We start from the raw sequence: 21,844 nt of genomic DNA on the forward strand, positions 1-21,844 counted from the left end.
AAAAATGAGCCAAATTTAAAAAAATGCATATCCTAAATCACATTGTTTAAAAATTCAGATAACAGAATAAAACAACACTGAGGCCTGTTTATGCCACACTGTAATGGTTTTAAATCATAGTTTGAACCCAAACTGAAAATCCTTGTAACTGCCTGTTACATATACTAGACATTTGTAGAATAATATCAAGTATTTATTAAGTGGTTGTACCCCCTTCGAACCCATTTTCCACACTATAGTTACCATGGTCTTTCTAAAATGTTATTTTATCGGGATGCCTGGGAGGCTCAGTTGGTTGCGCACCTGAATTCCACTCAGGTCACGATCTCATGGTTCATGAGTTCGAGCCCCACGTCCAGCTCTGTGCTGACAGCTCAGAGCCTGGAGCCTGCTTTGGATTCTGTCTCCGATTCTCTCTGCCCCTCCCGTGCTCATTCTCTGTCTCTGTCTCTCTGTCTCTCTGTCTCTCTCTCTCAAAAAAAAACATTTTTTAAAAATTCAATAGTAATTTTATCATGTCATGTTCTTTCTTTTTCTTTTAATTGTTTTTTAATATTTATTTATTTTTGAGAGAGAGAGAGAGAGAGAGAGATCATGAGCAGGAGAGTGGCAGAGAGAGATGGAGACACAAAATCCAAAGCATGCTCCAGGCTGTGTGCTGTCAGCACAGAGCCCAATGCGGGGCTCAAACTCTTGAGCTGTGAGATCATGACCTGAGAGGAAGTTGGATGCTCAATCAACTGAGCCACTCAGGTTCCCCAATGTTCTTCATGTTCCTTCTTAAAATTGTAAATAGCTTTCTTTCTACCACAGGGTCACACCCAAGTTCCTTAAAATAACTTTGAGGTAGCATGCCCTGCTTACCTATACAGATTTACCTCTCCCCACTCCACCTGAACTTAATTTTTCAACCACATGTCTCCAAGTCATGTTCTCCGAGCTTTGTGGACTCCCTGCTTGAAATATGAGCTGTCACTCCTGACAGAAATAGAATACTATTTCCTCTTCTTTCTTCCTGTCTCCTCAGCTTTCGACATTCAGCTTAGACAAGTCCTTCAGTGAGAAGATTTTCCTGCTTTCCTTCATACCCAGTGCTTCTTTCCTAAAGCAGTCTCATACCGAGCTATATAGTTTAATGGTCTACCTTCCCCACTATCAGCAAGACAGGGACCATTTCTCTGTATCACTTTTCTGTACCCCGTGATATTTAAAGAATTCATTATCTCTTGGATAAATGAGTGAATGATATGAATGCCAGCCCTCAATATAAGTGATGTAAGTGCTGGGACACAACACAAAATAAGAATATATTTCCCACGCAAGTAATTTCATAGTCTAGGAATTTATTTCCCACACAAATAATTTCATAGTACAGGTGTCTGCTTAAAATGAAAACAGAATAGAGAAAGAGGTGACACGACCTTGGGGAAATTACTTAACCTCTTCAATCTTTATCTTCTTCTTCTGTTAGGTGGAGGAACGTCACCATCTCATTACATAGTGCAACCATCCACTTATTTATCAAACCAGAAAACCAGTCACCATTCGGGTTTCCTCTCTCCCCCTCTGTTATTACATCCAATCCAACCAAAATGTCTGTGAATCTACCTCCAAAGAAGTATTTCAATCCATCCACTTCTCTCCACTTTTTTTCTATCCCCACAGTAATCCAGTTTCTCTCCTAGACTTCTAAATATATTATTTCCATTCTTACCTCATCTAATTTATTTATCATAGAGTGGTCAAAGAATCTTTATCAAACTATAAGTTGAATGCCACTTTACTTAAGATCTCTCTCAAAGACTTTATCTGCCCTATTAAATGATATGGCCTCTAACAACACCTCCAAACTCATCTTGTCCAACTTTGCCCAAACAAATCTCCAGCCACACTGGTCTCCTTCCAGATCTTGCAACATGCCAAACTTTTTGCTGCCCCAGGGTCTTGACATATACTGTTCATTCTGTGTAGTACACTCTTCTCTTCATTTTTTATAAGGTTGATTTCTTTACTTCCTTCAGTTTCAGGTGTTAGTTAAGAGAGACTTTCCTTCCTGTCCGCCATAACTAAACTGTTGCCTCAGCCCACATTCCTGTTTTTCTCTATCACCACACACAGATCTTTCCTTCTTTCCCCTGCCTTCAGCATATTCTCAATGTGTAGAACTGTGCCAGGGTATAGAGAAAGCAGATTAAAAATGTCTCCAGAACACAGAAGAAAAGAAGGGTAACTGTACATGGTCTGAACATGTGCAGACTATTTTGATGTGAACAGAGGTTTCCTATTTTCTCTAAATTTTACCTTTGACAGTCTAACATCCACCAGTAGAACTGGACAAATGCTCTCTGTTTAAAAGTCTACTATTGGGGCGCCTGGGTGGCGCAGTCGGTTAAGCGTCCGACCTCAGCTCAGGTCACGATCTCGCGGTCCGTGAGTTCGAGCCCCGCATCAGGCTCTGGGCTGATGGCTCAGAGCCTGGAGCCTGTTTCCGATTCTGTGTCTCCCTCTCTCTCTGTCCCTCCCCCGTTCATGCTCTGTCTCTCTCTGTCCCAAAAATGAATAAACGTTGAAAAAAAAATAATAAAAAAAAAGTCTACTGTTAATACATACATTATCTAAAATAAGGCATGGGAGGGCACCTGGATGGCTCAGTCAGTTAGGCGTCTGACTCCGACTCAGGTCATGACCTCACGGTTTGTGGGTTCGAGCCTCACGTCAGGATCTGTGCTGACAGCTCAGAGCCTGGAGCCTGCTTCAGATTCTGTGTCTCCCTCTGTCTCTCTGTCCCTCCCCAAAGTGTGTGCTTGCTCTCTCTCAAAAGTAAATAAGTAAACATTTAAAAAATTTTTTTAAATAAGTCATGGGATGATACAACTGAATTAATATAAGTAGATAGCTGTTACTTTAGGAAGAATGAGTAGGATCATGGAGAAATAAATAAATAAGACACTTTAGAGGTTAATTCAATGTTCTAAAAATGAAGTGCTACCTGAGGGTGGTAGCATCAGGAAGAAGCCACACAATAATGTTTTGGATGAGAAAATGAGGCAAAATAAAATTTGAGTACCACAAACCCAGGACTATGAATACGAGTAAAACTGATGAGTGCAGAAGCAGTAGTAAAGATAAACCCTGAGTATTCTACATTTATTGTTTTCTCCTAGAATTTTCCTTGCACATAAATGCTTAGTATGAAAATTAGAAATTTCATGTAAGATCACATAGAATGTAATCCAGATTTTATGAGTCAATCAATCCTTTATAAGCCCTAGACAAGTCTAATATTGCTAAATGTGTAATATTAGTAATTTGAGGTCAGGTAAAACTGTCAAGTAGATGTAATCTTATTGCATACTGTTTTAGTTTTGCTTCATGAGAGCTCATTGCACTTAGATTCATTTTATGTTAGTCACCTGAGGCACAGTTTGCTACCCACCACTCTGCAATGAGCAGCTGTTTGCAATAATCCCCATGTTGCCGACAACATTAGACTGTCTCCTGGGGTTTAGAGGATGTTGATTCCTAAAGGCCAGATTTAACACTTTGGGGAAATATAAAAGACATCAAACAACTACAGAAGGAGAAATAAGGTACGGATTTTGATTATTTGAGGACTGCAACTTATTACAGGCATTGGTTACCACAGAAATTATGATCTGTAAATGGCCTATGTGGAATAGGCTGGGAAATAATACGTTGTACAAAAATGGAGTTGACTCATAGCACATCAGAGATGGGTGGCACCATGGAGATTAACTGGCAGCAGTTCTGGCTAATGATTAACAGGTTGGAATCTCTCTAGTGAAAGCACTAATGTACCACTTGACAACTGTGGCCTCCACTGGAATGACTGCAATACAGGGCAGGTCATTTTAAGGCAGTTCTGTTATAGAATTCTTTATATTGACTGAAAAATCTACCTCGGCTCTTTAATTTATTCCCACTAGGTTATGGTCCCTAGAACCAATAGAATAAATCAAGTTAATCTTCCATATCCCCACAGGTATTTGGAAACAACTACTACATACCCTCACACCTCATTTTCTTTGTCTTCGGATTATACCACTGTCCATTATTCAAGTCTAATGTTAATAAACATTATAATAATGAAACACAATGTTTTTATCAATGGGTCTCTTCTAAATTCCTTGCAATCGCCATATTTCAATAATCAAAGCCAAATGAACTAACCTACCAATAAGAACTAACAAATGTAGTAAGAGATTTGCAGGTCTCCTGAACTAAATCCTAATAAGGTTGGAATGAATTATAATCATCAGATAATGGAGATACTGAGGATTACAGAAATCAGAAAGGTCAGGAACTGAACTCATGGCTGACTTCGAACCCTAAGCCCTGTCCTGGACTACTTCAAGGGAGACCTGACCAGAGCAGAAGAGGAAAGAGGCTAAGAGAAAATTCTGAACATCTGTTAACTCCTGAGTCTGTTATTTAATATACAAACTGACCCACATATTCGAGCCAGCTATGTGATCAATGTAGCAACTACATTTTTCTCCAGGCAACTGAAAAAAGGGCTAAACAAGGCAAGGAAGAGGACAGAACTTTCCACATGCTACAGGAAGAGGTCTGAACTTACCTTAGATTTATGAGGCCACTGAGCATTTTAAGTGTTAGAATTATACATTTACTAAAGTCATTTTAAAAGATTGCTCTGAAAGTAGATATGGATAGATAAAATGAAAGCCACAGGAGAAGCTGAGAGCAGTAAAATAGTTCTCACAATAGTCCACTGAACTGTGGACAAGAGTCTGAACCACATTGGTGGTGTGGGAATGGAACAAAGTACATGGACTCAACAGATTTAAAAGCGGAAGTGACAGTACTTGGTGATGGTTTAGATGATAAACTGTGGTACACTGCTGTTTCAGACTGTGGGCTCCAGTCTGACGCCATGATTTGAAGTCCCACTTCGATTTGTGGGACTGACGCTGCACTTGAGTATCGACCACGATAAAATAGGCACAAGAGTACCTCACTCGTGGAGAGGCTGGTAACTTTCACTGTGACATTAAATGTTAGTGATGACAGTGAAGAAGGAAGAAGGGGAAGGGAGGGAATGAAGGGAGTGTAGGGTGACTCCAGGTCTCCACTCAGGTGACTCGATGAACTCCGAGAGGGAACGCAGGCAGGAGGGCAGGCTCGGGAAAGTAGATCGTGAGTTCAGTTTTGAAGATGATGGGCCTCAGATATCTGAGGTTATCCAGGCAGCAATGGGTTGAAGAATATGGAAGTAAATGCCAGCATGAGACTAGCCTTGTAAAGCAACTAAGCTCTGAAGGCAATTAGAAAGGATCAAAGAGCCAGGGGAAGAAAGTGGCTTCTTTTGATGGATGACACAAACCTTTAGGGTTTGAAAGAAAAGCACCTGGAGGTAGAGATTGAAGGTATCAATGATTAAAGAGCTAAATGGGTGGCACTGGTTTCAGAGCCTTTGGAGAGAAATGGGCCCGGAGCACAAGGACAAGCCTCAAAGAGGAACAAAAGATCCTCCTTCTCCTAGAGAGGAAGGAAAGAGGCCAAAGCATGGGTAGGTTTAGGGCAGGAAATTGGAGTTTCTCTACCATCTTTCTATTTCCTAATAGTCTGAGACCCAAGGCAGTTGAGGGAGGCTGAGGAGCAGGAAGTACACTGGAAGATGGGGGCAAAGTTTTGGATTCTAAAACGGGGGTGAGCACGACAAAGTAAAGGCATCCCTGCTTTTTGGGGTCACCTGAGGCGTTTCCCCTAACTCTCCTCTCATAAATTCAACTTTTATCTCTCCCACAACATTTGCTTATAAATTCTATTAAAGCATTTATTATGATAAAATATCTGTATGTACCTTCCCCACTAGGTCACGTTCAGTTCAATGCTAAATTTCTGTAAAACACAGGTGGCACTCGAGCTTTCTCAGAAGCAGCAAGCCAGTGAGCAAGTCATCAAACTGGACTCTAATTCCACCTGCTTCCTTATTTTACTGTGTTAGAAGCCAAACAATGCCATTTTAAATCTAAGTAAAATAGAGAAATTTTGCAAAATTTCTTCTAATAGCAAATAGTGATTAGGAATCTGCCCTATATAAAGTAAATTGTGTCCATAGTATTTTTTCTCAAGATGCCCAAATGGCATTATTCGTCTCATTAACAGAACCAAAATTAAGAAATGGCCTTCAGAAACTGTTAAGAGAGCCTTAAACTATGCTCCATTGGACCTAGATGTTCTTGGGGAAAAAATGAACCTCTGCCATTACTTACAAACTGACTCTGCCATCCGAAAGCTCTGATATCTGAAACAAGGAATATTTCTTCTTCTGCCCTTATGTGTACATATCATAAACTCCTAATGATCTTCCTTGAATAAATTTAAACTAGCAAAGAAATCTTTTCTTCATCAAAAATCCTTTCAAGTATTCATTTTCTTCCCAAGGAGACTGAGTTCTGTGTATACTAGTTAATACTTTATAAGCTTGGGCTTGCGTGCAAAACACAGAAGCCCTTTTATTTCCAGATAGTTTTCCTGCAATTTTAGTAGTGTGCCATAAGGAAAAGAATGTTTTTTAAGCTATAATCACATTATCAAAACAGAGGAGCCTCCCAGAGTCCTAATTACTAGAGTCAGAACATGGAATCATTATCTCAATTCTATTTTTCTCTGAAATTTGAGGGGAAAAATTAAAGATTAATTGCTAATACTAATAGCAACAAATTATTTGACAAATATGTATGAGCACCTGTGTTGCACGGCTACTATGTTAGGTATAGGAATGGTAATGAAACTGCAGGAAACATTATTCCTTCTCTTCAGGAATTATATAGGCAAGTGAGACAGAACATACGTTAAAGAACAAAACACTTTAAAGAATTTTGAGCCAAAATCCAACAAATGCAGCCACTTAATTTACAACAGGTGTCTTTTAATTTCAAATGTTAAAAATCAGTTTTTCTCGGGGCGCCTGGGTGGCGCAGTCGGTTAAGCGTCCGACTTCAGCCAGGTCACGATCTCGCGGTCCGTGAGTTCGAGCCCCGCGTCAGGCTCTGGGCTGATGGCTCAGAGCCTGGAGCCTGTTTCCGATTCTGTGTCTCCCTCTCTCTCTGCCTCTCCCCCGTTCATGCTCTGTCTCTCTCTGTCCCAAAAATAAATAAACGTTGAAAAAAAAAAATTCAAAAAAAAAAAAAATCAGTTTTTCTCACTAAGCTTTAGGAAAGCAAATAATGTCTTGGCTTTCATACAGCCCTAAGAGCCTTAACCGTGTAGGTGTTAAAACACTACAGATAAACTTCTATATAGGCTTTAACTAAGAATGTGTGCAGAAGCACGGCTGTGTGGTACAAGGGGGAGAAGTAGAGTGGGATCCCTAGATAAAGGGGAAGAAGAACTCGAATAGCCGCTGAGGGCGATAGAAGGAGTGCCAGGACAGGGAAAGACAGGGTCAGACACTCCACTCTCCCAACCCAGCATTCTGGCCACATCCCACAGAGGCCCTCTCCCTGTCCATATCAAAATGAATACCCCTTATCTCTGATCCAGAAGAGTCCCTACACTATCCCCCCCTCCAATATGATGCCTCTCATCCACTCCATATGAACTCATTCTTTATTCAAAGATGTTCCCTATGCAAGAGGAATCCTGATGCCAATTATTAAAATAAAATATATCCCAAATCATGAAATTTTCATATAGTTACACTGGTGGACTTATCACCATTTTGTAATTATTAATGCAATATATTATTAAAAATTATTAGGTAATGGAGAGCCTGAGTGGCTCAGTCGATTGAGCGTGCGACCTTAGCTCAGGTCATGGTCTCAGTGTTCACGAGTTTGAGCCCAACATTGGCTCGCTTGCTGCTGTCAGGGTGGAGCCCACTTTGGATCCTCTGTCACCCTCTCTCTCCTCTCCCTCCCTTCCTCTCTCTCTCTCTCTTAAAAAAAAAAAAAAACATTAAAAAAAAAAAACAATAAATTATTAGGTAATGAACTCCTTGAGGGCAGGGTCTTCTTAGTATCCCCAGAGCTTAGAGCAGTACACACTAGGTGCTCAATACATTACATGGGGACAATATTCCTCCTACCAACAGGAGGATCTAGGTGTTTACTAATTACCTGAATCTTAAACGATTATTCTGTGTAAGTAATCACACTCACAATGACAGATTTTGTCTAAAGTGGCTAAGCGATTAGGAGATTTCAGCTGTATGTCACCATAGAACAACTCTGACATTTCCTTTCTACAGAATATTTAAGAGTAAATGAAAAGAGAATTTAACACCTTTCCAAAAATCATCCAAAACGTGTATTAGTTTGTTCACAGGCACCATAAGGATCTTCACCTCTTACACCTTTGATCTATTTTTTAATTTTATTAATTTCCTCAGTTTCTGTTTATTGAGAACAGAATAATGAACACTAATTGTTGGGGATGAAGGGTCAGGTGAAAACCTGACTGTGCATTTTCAGCCATTATACTTAATATTGCTAGGTTAGACGGCCAACTGTTATATTGGAAGAGATGAAAGTACCACACAAAATGATGAGGAAATCATGATGTTAAAATTTGCAATAACAGTCTGGTATTGATTTTGATGTAAAACTAAAAAGCTTACTTAATACATTTTTTGCTCAATTCACTACTGAATGTACACGGGGGAAAAAGATGGTATGTTGCATTCGACACCAACCCATTAAATCAAAATGAATAGGGGTGGCATCTTTTTTTTCTTATACTGCACTGTAGATAACTCCCAATTCAAGATAATCAGCAATAGGAGCAATTTATCACCAAGATCATTTTGTCATCAAGTTCTGCTCCCATTCCTGGCCAAAAAAAAAAAAAAAAAAAAAAATTAATTAATAATAACAAACGTATTCCTTCTGACCTATGCAAATTCCAAATGGGTACCACAGATAAAAATTGCTAAATGAGTGGCTATAGTACAATGAGCTTGCAAAAAGAAAATCTTCTACTCACTGTTCTTTCTCATTACCAACTTATTTCATTGTTGTGTTAAATTTCAAACCATACTTTTGAAATGAATAAATGCAATCCATCTCAATTTCATCCATGTTGTACTGTATATCTAATAATTATCACTTTCAATTTTTTTTGGCCTGTGTATTTCAAGACAGCAGCTACATTGCCTCAATATACTTTATTTGATCTATTAGTATAAAAACAAATCTGATTAGGCTTTAATTCTTCAGAGAAATGATGTTCACCTACTGAAATATGTCACCTTCTTGAGAATATTTCCTTTTTCTGTGTCTTTTTTTATTTTTTTGATTTTTAAAATTTTTTTAAATGTTTATTTATTTTTGAGAGAGACAGAGACAGAATGCGAGTGGGTTGGGGCAGAGAGAGAGGGAGGCACAGAATCTGAAGCAGGCTTCAAGCTCTGAGCTGTCAGCACAGAGCCCAACGTGGGGCCCGAACTCACGAGCTGTGAGATCATGACCTGAGCCTAAGTCGGACGCTCAACAGACTGAGCCACCCAGGCGCCCCTGTGTCTTTTTTTAAAGTATCGTTTTCTATCAGTCTGTTTCTCACTAAGGCAATAAATGTATTCATAATATGAAGACTTATGAGTAATCAGTATAAATGCAGTCACTCAGCTAGAGGTTTGGAATCAAGCACACACACCTGAGGCATAAAAGAGCCTACTTGAAGGGAGATGCTTGACGGGCTATGGGAGAAGTGAAAACAACCAACCATATACATAGTACAGAGGTGACAAAAATCTGGACATGCCAGTCAGCGGAGAAGATGCATAGTAAAGAATTAAAAATATATGGTGTGTGTGTATATATATATATATATATATATATATATATATATATATATATATATATATATGGATATATATATATATATATATATATAGGGATATATATATCTATATCTATATATATATATATAGGGAAACAGAATACTTTTGTGAATCTCTATGATTCTGAATACTTTTCTGTTTTGAGAATCACTGGCTCAAAAAGTGGGAGGCAAACACAGGTTCATGCAACTGTGTCTATATATCTTTATCTATAAATTTCTTCATTTTCTCAAAGGAAAAAAAATTAATAGTCTCAACTTTTTTCTAACTTTTGAATGGGTTTCAAAAGACAGAGTAAGTAGAAAAGAAAACTATGGGCTATTTCCACATAAAGGTCCCTGATGATATCTGAAACAAAAAAATCTAACATTTGTCTATCCAACAAGTGTCAAGCACTTAGTAGGAACAGCACATTAGAGTGATCAGTGTGTATATGTGTGTGTATATGTGTGTATATATTCCTCACAATTTCTTGAAAATTAAACATTATTGTCCCATTTTATAAACAAGGAAAGTAAGATTCAGAAAACTTGAAAAAAAATACACAATGCTATTTAGATACTAGTCAGATTTCAATCTCCACACTCTTTACTTTCTAACCTCCAATCCAGTGGCTGGCTCGAATGAGTCTGAGCCAATAGTTCTCAAACTTGGCTATAGGACCCCCCAACATTTCTAAAATGCAGTAAAGATCCCAAAACCTCTTCTTTATGTAAATTGTATATATGAATTTATGCTACATTAAAAACTAAAATTCATAACTTAAAATTTGTTAATTCATTTTAAAATAATAACACAACCATTACATGTTAACAAAAATAAATTTTTGTTTAAAATAATTCTATTTTCCCCAAATTACTTAAAAGTGGCATTGTTCTACTTTTTTTGCAAATCTCCTTCATGTCTGGCATAGAAACAACTGGATTTTCAATTCTGCTTTCGAATTCATCTGTCGTTAAATCACATGTCCTGTTGTCTCTTTACAAGTACACTGTACACTCAGGAAAAAATGAGAGTAAAGAAGGCAAATAAATTCTTAGGATTATTGTACAGAGTGTTGTCCTCACAGACCCACTAAAAGGGCTTCAGGGATCCATTAGCATCCCCTCAACCACATTTCAATAACCCCTTGGTCCTAAAGTATATTGTTGATATTGCATATGTATTATTTCATAAAATAAAAATTCAGAAATTTAACATAAAATTTCCGTTTTCTACTATAGAGTTTATCATGTATCTCTCAAGCTCCTGCTCCGCCTAATATCAGAAAACATAATCTAGGCATTTCTAGATAAACTTGGTCACATCTGGATTTCTCAGTAATCCTGTTTAACTTCAATTCACAATTTCACGACTCAACTTCTTTCTTCTCCCTGAGGTAAGGGTTATGTGTTGAGAGGCAGTTCACACAACAGTCACATGGTACCAGTAGGAGGCATCAAACCTGCAGTGCCCTGCTCTGGCACCTTCCACGTCTCAGCATTTGGACAATCTGGTTTTTGGTGAAGTAATTATCTATGGTTGGCCTCTAATCATGCACTCCATGGTGCCATTTGGACTGTGTCCCCTCATCATAACTGAGAGCTATTTTCAAGCACTGGTCTGTCAACCAACTTTCCTGTTCTTCGTCTCCAGACACCTCCCATAAACATCTCTACCTTAATGAACTCATGTCACTCTAGTGTAGGATACATCCATGAGATTGTTGCTTCTCAAAGTTCCAGAAGAGGCAGGAGGTTCCAATGCTGCTACTACCACACCATAGTCATATAGGACCATGCACACTTTTATAGAAGTCTTGCCATCTGCCTGGCTTTCACCTAGACAGTGAAGCACCAATCTCCCCTGTTCAAACCTTCACCTAAAGGGAATTCCTATCATCATCCCAGATCTCAACTGAAGAGGAAAGGAGGGTAGGGTATAGGACTGCAAAGTGTATGGATTCTTGTTTCTAATGCAACTCTTCCTTCTGGCCAAGAAACAGTTAGTTAACAAGTAGATGAGATCATCTCACTTTTTAGCTAATTGAATTCTAATCTATTGCTTAAATTTTTAAAAAAAATTTAAAAAATTATGTACTGGTATCTTCAGAGCTGTACTTTAAAAACTCAAGACCCTTTCTATCTTACACAGCGCCAGCTTCTTCAACTCAGACATTTGGGATTTCAAGACTTTTGTATCAACTGTAAATTTCAGCAGCCTACTTAGAACTCAAAAAATAAGTATTTGAGTCTTCTTTGTAGCTTTGCTCTATTCTCAGACATACGACTATAAATGTCATAAACGTCAATCTAATTTAAAGGGGAAAGGGGATTTGAGTATTAAAATCATATGCATACATGTACAAGTACATATATGTTAACAGAAAAGGATTTACTAAAAAAAATTATACAACAATATATCAAAAGTCTATTCACATTTTTATAGTAACGGATCCCATATACACAAATATAGCCAGTTATATATATTACATTAATTATGAAAAGGAAACACTGGTTTTATTGACAAATTTTAATAGTCCTTTGCCTCCTCTTCCCTCCCCCCTCTTCATCTGAAAAATATTGGAAATATCAAATAATGCTGCCTACATAGGGTCCTCTGGTAGGATTCTAGGTGGTAAGATACTACAGATAGACGTGAATTGGAGTGTTGAGAACAGTACTATTTAGGAAGCACGTAAAATTAAGAATAGGGCATAGAGCTTTATATTTATAAGCAATGGAGGTATGAGCCCAGAATATCTCTCATTCCAAAAATGCATAAATACATCCAAAAACCCTATAGATTCTCATTTATAAATATCCAAATAAAATCTGGACAAATCCAGTCACATAGTACAAATATCCCCTCATGACCAAACAGGGTTATTCACAATAATACAAGACACATGAATTGAAAGACATCTATTTGAGTAATATATTTACCATATTAACAGAAAAATACAAAACACACCTATTGCTATCTTGAATGATGCCTATGCCTAGTGCAAAGGCTCAAGTATTCAAAATTTAAACTCTACTTTAAGATAAACATTTAACAAGAAAAACCAGAAAAGCCTTTTAACCAAATGAGAATAAAGAAGACTTATTTAATTCCATATGAGGAGCCAAAGGAAATATTATTTTTAATGGTAAATAGTAAAGAGTTCCCACAAAGGTCAACAGGGAGCAGAATGGAGGTTTTAGTCAAAGAAGAAGAAAAGAAAAAAAGAAGTATGAGGTGTCGTCTGTGCCTGCCTACAAAGACAGACACAATCAACTGAAAAGGTATTAGAATGAGTAAGAACATTCAGAAATGTGGCCAGAATCAGGATCAACATCAATGATTTTCCATCCACAGAAGCAACCAATTGCAAATTTTACTGGGAAAAAAGATCTTTTGAAACACAGCCATAAAAATCTAGGGAATAAGTAGGAATAAATCTAATGTGCAAGAAATGTACAAGTATGAATAAAGAACACTATAAAATGTTACCCAAGGACACAAAAGAAGTTCTGAAAAATGAAGACATACCATTCATATGACCAAAAATTAAATCCCTACTGTGTATCAAACCCCAAAACAAATTCCAGATGTATTAAAGATCTCAACAGAATCAATAAAACTGTATAGGTACTATAACAAACTATGAGAGAATAAAGAGGAAATGAGAGGCTGAGAAAGAGACCACTTGGGAAACACAATAATAACTTCCGTTTTCCCCAAGTGAATCTTCAGCACCATCATCAATAGAAAACATATTATGAATGTTTCATGAATGTATTCTATTATAATAAACATGATACTTTGTATTAAATATAAGTAACACTGGTTGCCTTTAAAAGGTGAAATTAGGTATTGTCATGTTAACAATTCTCCTATTTTCTACAATAAACGTGGAATTTTTAAAAAATAAAAATGAAACATATTAAAAATTTAAACATACATAATGCAGGTGACAATACTAATACATAAAATAAGTTTGGTGAAATGGTTTCTTTTCATAAATTAACTATGAAAATAAGTAATGTAAAGTGTAAGTATATACTGAGTCTTTTGCCAGAGGTACCGTACATAGGCAAAGTGCTATTTCTTTTCAAAACCCAACGTAAACTGTACAATTGAGCAGCATTACTTACTTTATAGAACCCCTGTACATCAGAATTCGTAACTCAATATTTTTCCAAATTTTCTTGCTTTCTTCAGTAACCTGCATAAATTTCCCCCAGTGTACTTAAAACTATTTTTTGAAACTTCAACTCAAAAAAGAAAAGCAGCTTAAAAATAAGAAAGCAAAAAAATCTTAAACACTTCTACTCACTTCATAAGATATACAGAAATGTTACTGATAGTAAGGCTTCAATTTTTGACCTATATGACAAATTTAATCTGTATTTAGTAATACAAATCATTCTCCTTTGGAGGAATGACTGAAACATACCCAAAGCAATTATCTAATCAAAAAGAACATACATACAGTGTAATTCATTTTCATTTTGCCTCATATTTCTAAAATCCACATTTAAGCTCTAATAGTATTCTTTATTTTTATATCAATAGGTCTTCAATTATATTTATCTGAAAATATCTAATTCTGTTAGAAAATCTTCCATTTCTTAAAATATTTGCTTTCAGGGGCGCCTGGGTGGCTCAGTCGGTTAAGCGTCCGACTTCAACTCAGGTCATGATCTCGCATTCTGTGAGTTTGAGCCCCGCGTCGGGCTCTGGGCTGATGGCTCAGAGCCTGGAGCCTGCCTCAGATTCTGTGTGTCTCCCTCTCTCTCTGCCCCTCCCCGGTTCATGCTCTGTCTCTCTCTGTCTCAAAAATAAATAAACGTTAAAAAAAAATATTTGCTTTCATGAGTATGTAATGATTATTTGAAAAACAAACTCCCAAGGACAACAATTAAGCCACATGGGACACCACATAGACAGAATTTACAGATTTAGATACACACATCATATGTATTCACATGTGCACACACACACACACACACACACACACACTTAAAGGTAAGTATTAAATAAAAATATAATCAGCTATAAATTAAATAGACCCAAATTCCTCTTTAGACTAATAAATTTGACTCATTCCACTCATTTACAAAATGACTTATTTGATATAAAATCCAGAATGTTCACTTTTTTATGTTTATTTACTTGTTTTGAGATAGAGAGAGAGAGAGGGGGAAAGCGTACCAGCACACACAAGTCAGTGAGGGGCAGAGAGAGGGGGACAGAGAGAATCCCAAGCAGGCTCCTCGCTCAGGACAGAGCCCAGCACAGGCCTGATCTCACAACCATGAGATCATGACCCGAGCCAGAATCAAGAGTCAGACACTTAACCAACTGAGCCTCCCAGGTGCCCCTAAATGTTCACTTTGTAACACAGAACTGAAAGTTTGTAGGAGAATTCTCATATACACAATACTATTTATGAGAAAATTAGTTAACTTTCTAGATCAGCTGGGATAAAAATCCTTATTTAAAAAATACAATAGAGAAATGTGACATTTTTACAGATACATTTTGCAGGATTTTAAATATATGTATGTACAAGCCAGAAGATTACTATCCACTGGCATACTACTGCAAAAACTGCAAACTCATCTTTGCCATGGAATTAATTACTAACCACTTCAAGAAGATGTGGACACAGACTGGCCCAACGTGGTATTTAAAGTTTTTTCTTGTTTTGTTAAATACACACATCTGTGTCTTTCTACTCAAAAAGTGACAAGATCGAAAACACATTTAAAATCTTTTTTTTAAATACCATGCAGCAATGATCCCTTAGAGGCAGCAACTTTAGATGGTGCTTAAACAATGAATTTTTTCCAACAATAACAATTTTCTTTAAATTCATTTACAAAACCTCACCACACAGCATGAGGCATAATTTCCTGGTAAGCAACTATAAAGTAGAATTAACTATCCTCAAATGACTATGAAATTAAGTCAGCCATATCAGATTAAGATGACCATAAATGCAGTTAAAAACATGCTAATTTACATAGCCCCCTAACCATGTTTAATTGCCACATTAAAAATCCTAAATGCATTCCCTTCAAAAGCTGGTCTGTACTTTTACAAAGCAGAATAGTGTCAACTAAATTAACTTGTTTTGCCTGAATGTTGCACTTGTTTTTAATTCATATTACTGGTAACTGGTAATTCACCAACTCTAGCTGTTATGTCTAAATATTTTTATTAAGCGGTTAATAAAATGAATCCATCAAACTGATTTTCACAAGGTGAAAAATGTGTTAAGAAAAAAAAAACCCTCTTAGCCTTTGGCAACTTGAGCCATCATAAAGAATGTAGAAAATATATATATGCTGTTGTCCATTTCTATCTGGTATCTTTAATCATCTGCGACATTTTCATCCCCCATAAACAAGGAAAGCAAAGGAAGGAGCCAGCACTGAAATGACTGCTGTTCCACCCACCCCCTCCCCAATACTCAATGATCTCTACAATGCATGAATACCTTGGTTTTCCACCCTAGGTCCACCCACCCTAGTTCAGCTTTGGAATCCCATTCTTTACTGGGCTGTCAACAACTCATCTTTTAGATTCAGAGTATGAAGCCATTTGGCTTGTTTTTGCTACACCCTCTGGGTGCCTAACTCTCTAAAATAAATCATTTGAATTGTAGACTCCAGTATGTTTGGATATGTCTTCCTTCCTAAACTACTCTTTCATGTTTCATCACCTGCACCATGACTTCTGATGCATTACCTTACTATCCTCTATTTCCTGTCTCTTAAACACTGGGATACCACCCACCCAGTGAGGGTGGTGTTTAGATACCTTACCCTAAGTTGAGGATAACTTAGACCACCAACTACTTAGTCATCTTCAAAGCATTAATCAAACTATCTTTTCCCATTATGTACCATATAGAATCTTCAACAAGCAGCAGTGCAAAAGAGACAAAAGTGATTGGTTCTGACATGCCCAAGGGAAAATCACCAAGTATAAAATTATCTTAGTTTCCTCCACAGCATAACACCCTCTGGTTGCCATAATGCCCAAGCTTAGTAGTAAGCAACCCCAAAGCATCACACCAGGCAGCGAAGTGGTAAAGGTCTAGACTGCCATATTTTAACATACATATAGTTTCACTAAAAGGCTCACTTAGCCAATTCACAAGACGACCCCATCCCCGGGAGAACTATGAAAGGGTGAGATTTCTATAGCCTTCACACTACAAGCCAAGTCTAGAAATGACTGGTTCTAACTTTTGGCCTTGCGCTCTTACAGCAACCAGATACTTGCAATGGGGGGAAAGGTGAAATCTCTTTCAAAATAATGAAAATTGACATAGGTGAGGACAGAAATGAAGACAGTAAAGGAAAGAGAAGGTGCCGTAGGTTTAATTACACAGAGATAATCGCTATCACCATTTTAATACATTTCGTTTCAGTCATTTGTTCTGTGTGCAGATTGGTTGCCTCAACTCGACTTCAGTTGTGTTCTTTAATACACAGTTCTTTAATCTGTGTTAATACACAGTTCTTTAAGCTGTCAGAGAGCTAGATAGCTAAGCTAGAAAGTTGAAGTTCACTTCCTGAACTCCCTGACAGCTAGACTGGGGTGCACAATACAGCTCTTGCCACACAGACACAATGGCATGACTTTGAATCAGAATTAACACAGTGAGGCAGAGGCCAGGCTGGCTGCTGTGGCTGCCTCTGCTGTTTTTACCTACAGAATCAGTCCAAGAGAAATTTGATTTCTCTGCAGCATAGAGCCCAATGTCTAATCCCTTTTTTCATGAGTGTCAACAGCCAAAGCCAGGCATCCATTTTACTAACATGAATCATGGCACAGATGATGTGGTCCATGAGCAGCAGTTATGAGGCGGCTTCCTAGTTCTCCATATTCCTAAACACGGCAGAAACTGCAATTTCCTTGTCTGGCCAGCTTCGCAATGCACAGTCCCTCCCCCAACAGAAACACGGTAATTGGATGCAGCAAGAAAGAAAGTTTCATTGTGTTTGAATGAGTGTACATTTCCATCTCTTACAGAAGTTACAGAAGTTGGTGCTTACTGATAAAGAGCCCAATAAATATTTATTGAATCAGTTACAGGAGGATGAAAGTGAAAGAGAAATAAGAGAGGGAAGAGGGAAGCTAGAAAGAACTGAAAAAGATGGACAGATCTAGATTATTTTAAAGGATTTATTGGAAAAAATATTCCTGAAGTTTAGAAATCTTTGGTATCATTACAACTACTTTTTTAAATTAATTATAAAATACTTGAACTTCATTTCTATTGATTTTTCTGAAAGAGAAAATTTTGTTCACAATTTCTATCCTCTTGAAACTTATATTCTAAAATACCATGTAATTTTACTTAAGTGTTTTCAGGTTAACATTATAATTTTGTCATAAACCTCATTACACATCCAAGAGTTAAGGAATAAGTCTTCCATATTACATGAAGCTAAAATCAAAGGCAGACAACATCAAAACAAACATACTGCAAAAACTGTACTCCCATTTCACTAGGTGCATGTGAATTATGATGTAACACTTGTGACATTATTTTAAAATAGCAGTTCTCACAGTATGGGTCCCAAGACCTCTGACAGTCACCAGGAAACTTTCAGGGGTCCCAGAAGCTCTCACCCTTTTCCGAGTACATATTGGTGTGAGGACACATTTTCTGCATGTACTTCAACCGAGAAAACATACCATGGCAGGTTGAATGCAGGAACAGATATGGGAATCCAGCTGTTTCAATTAAGTCAGACATTAAAAGAGATTGATAAAAATGTAAAACAGTGCTACTCTTATCACTAAACATTTTTGTTTCAGAAAAACATATTTTTCACAAGAATACCTTATTTGCATTAACAGAACTACAGCTGTATTGTTTTTTAGTGAATTAAATATATATTTTTTTAATTTTCTCAGTTTTAATTTATAAATGTTAAATATTGATTTTAAATGCTATATATTGATAAAAAGAACCCATGAAAGCTCTTTGGGGTCCTCAATTTTTAAGAGTGTTTAAAAAGTATAAACATGGGGTGCCTGGGTGGTTCAAACGATTAAGTGTCCGACTTCGGCTCAAGTCATGATCTCACGGTTCCTGAGTTCGAGCCCCACATCATGCTCACTGCTGTCATCCTGTCAGCACAGAATCCAGAATCCAGTTTAGATCTTCTGTCCCCTTCTCACTGCCCCTCCCCAACTTGCGCGCACATGCTCAAAAAATGAATAAACATTTTAAAAAAATTTAAGTATAAACAAATTAGCAAAATCCTATAATAATGCCAGAATTCCTTTTAGTAAATAATAAAGTCTATTTAAATTTGAACAGCTTTCTGAATAATATAAAATACTAGGCAGCCTTTCTAACTGCCATAGTAGAAAGAACATGGTATTAAATACATAGATTTAAATACCAGTTCCCCAACTTATTAGCTATGTTGGCATCTGGTCCCTATTATTCTCACTTATACAATATGACAAACTCAACAGTAAGCATATCAAAACTAAAATCACTGCATTTCTCAAGCGTTCTTGAACATTTAATTACCCAGGATTATATACAGTAATTTTTATGTAATTATATACATTAGCTAATTCAATTATCTGGGAGTATATTTCCCAGCTACTCACTATTCAGAGTTACAGATTCTATAGTAGCAGTTACAGCATAGTTGAGTATGACTGAGACCATCACAAAATTTTTCCTCACCCAAATCACATCTACCTTGCTCTATGGAGTCTCAGCGAAATACGCATTTGTTCAAATGCCTGAATGGATCCAAAGATTTCTTTCTTAGGACAATCTTGGTGGTATCTATGGGTAAAATCTAGGGATACTCCTATTATTCAGGGAAGAAGAGTCTCTGTAAGAGAACTGTCTAGAACACTTACCTCTGACAGAAGATTCACTTTATTTTAATTTGTCAGGCATCCAAATTCTAGGAATATCCTTTCCATTACTAACAATATAATAAGCTCTCAAAGACCATGATCTCTTTTTGTCATCTAAATTTACAGAAAGTCTTCTTGAGGAAAGTAAGGTTTTGGGTTTTTGTTTTTGTTTTTGTTTTTTAAGTCATTTATTTTGAGAGAGAGAGAGAGAGAGAGAGAGAGCGCATGCGCGCACACAAGCAGGGGCGGGGCAGAGAGACTGGGAGAGAGAGAACCCCAAACAGTCTCTGGGCTGTCAGCTTGGAACCTCACACAGGGCTCAATGTCAGGAATTGCAAGACCATGACCTGAGCCAAAATCAAGAGTCGACGCTTAACGTACTGAGCCACTCAGGAGCCCCACAGAAAAGTAAGGTTCTGAGAAAGAGAAAGATGCTCTAAAGCAATGGTATTCTTTTTATTTTTCTCCCATACTCCACAAAGAATTTTCTAAAAGTCTGCAATACACTTTTTCAGTTGACATCTAAAGTTTTTCATCACAAGTTTAAATGGTTACAAAGGATGTAATTTCCTGTGTGTTGTAAATACTCCCATTTTAAAATGAAATGGTTACATCATTCTTTTAGGGGTACCAAAGGAATCTAATATCCACAGCAATTTTTACACATCATTATCCATTTTTAAAATACACTTTTTATGAAATTTTACATTGTTCACTTCTTTGTTTGAACTCATTTTTACTCATTTCCTCCCAGCATTTTACCCTAATGTGGATTTTCTATCTCTACTGTCTATTAAACTGTCTCTTCCTAGAATACTTTTGCCCACTTACTGTCTGGCTAATTTTTAACCGTCCTTCAGGGCCCAATTCAAGCATCTTCTTTTCCGTGAAGCTTTCCTGGATGCCACCACCCGTACACACACACACACACACACACACACACACACACACACACAGGGGAAAGTTTATTTTCTTTGTACTCCCACAACACTTATTTTATATCCAAATCATTTCTCTAAATGTCTGTCTCCCCAAGTAAACAGTAACCTCCATGGACTGATAAAATAAATGGCATAAAGCAGGTAATGAATATTGAGTCACATTGAATAAAATACAATTAAATTCTTAATCACAAGAACTATACTAGCTATTGTAATTAGCGTATTTGCTTCATCCCTGCTCTTATGCTTTTGGTGTTTTCATGTTATCTGATCATTTTTATGTTTTGGTTTTATTTTGCTGTTGTTGTTTTGTGGGTTTAAAACAAAAACTTCTACCCCAGTTCTTGTGGCAATTACACAGGGTTATAAATACACATATAGAGCATGGCTATGTGACTTGGATGAAATTACATATTCTGTCTCAGTCACAGTTTCTTTATATTAATTAAACAGTAATTATTAGATCATATTAGGTAGGTAGGTAGTATCAAATTAGGGACGCATGTGAAAAATTTCATATCACCATAAACATTATATATAAATTAATTGTTATTAAAATCATATCCAATATGCAAAAATTCTAGATTAGAACTTTAAGCTAACAGAGAATGCCGTAAGAAATAAGATAGACTTTAAATGATAAGGTCATAACCTTTTTGCTGCTGAACTTTAAAATTTTAATTTAGTATAATATTAATATCCTGGAGTGGACTTTTCACGATTCTGTATTTCATTTCCTGTACTTCAAAAAAGATGTAGAAAAATAAATGATTTTTTTTGAAATTGGTCAGCTGCTGAAACACAATCTGCTGTCATGAATATTTCATTTATTGAAAATATTTTCAAGCTTATCCTTCTCAACAATCTCACATCATAATGCTTTATTTCACCTGCCTGTGACAGATATCATTACTAATCTCACACAGCTGCTCATCTCCTACCACACGAGAGCAGTTACTGGATGTCCTACAACATGGCAACCAATCCTGACACGCATGAGGAATACATTCACAAATACATAAATGACTATAAATAAGGCAAAGTATTGAAACATCACAGGTTATGAAGGATGCATCTTAACTTAGAGAAACCCAATAAATAACCAGTTTGCTTGAGGGTGAAAAGAAGAAACAATCACCAACTGGTTCAAAACCACAATTTAATCAACTCACAGAGCCAGTAAATCTAGCATCTAGATCTT

General features: G+C 36.9%; 1 protein-coding gene across 9 annotated transcripts in view; it reads right to left on the minus strand.

Annotated features, from left to right (window-relative positions):
- Positions 1–21,844, minus strand: part of IMMP2L (inner mitochondrial membrane peptidase subunit 2) — an 886,543-nt gene that overhangs the window by 676,428 nt on the left and 188,271 nt on the right. The window contains exon 5 of one of the 9 annotated variants that reach the window (XM_045495348.1): positions 8,386–8,816. The exons of the other annotated variants lie outside the window; for them this stretch is intronic. Coding sequence (XP_045351304.1) covers positions 8,798–8,816 — 19 coding nt within the window. The 3' untranslated portion in view covers positions 8,386–8,797. Of the gene's footprint in view, positions 1–8,385; positions 8,817–21,844 lie in introns of those variants that run through there. 9 annotated transcript variants of the gene reach the window in all.

The sequence above is a fragment of the Leopardus geoffroyi genome, chromosome A2 (assembly GCF_018350155.1).
Source record: "Leopardus geoffroyi isolate Oge1 chromosome A2, O.geoffroyi_Oge1_pat1.0, whole genome shotgun sequence".
Lineage (NCBI taxonomy): Eukaryota > Metazoa > Chordata > Mammalia > Carnivora > Felidae > Leopardus > Leopardus geoffroyi.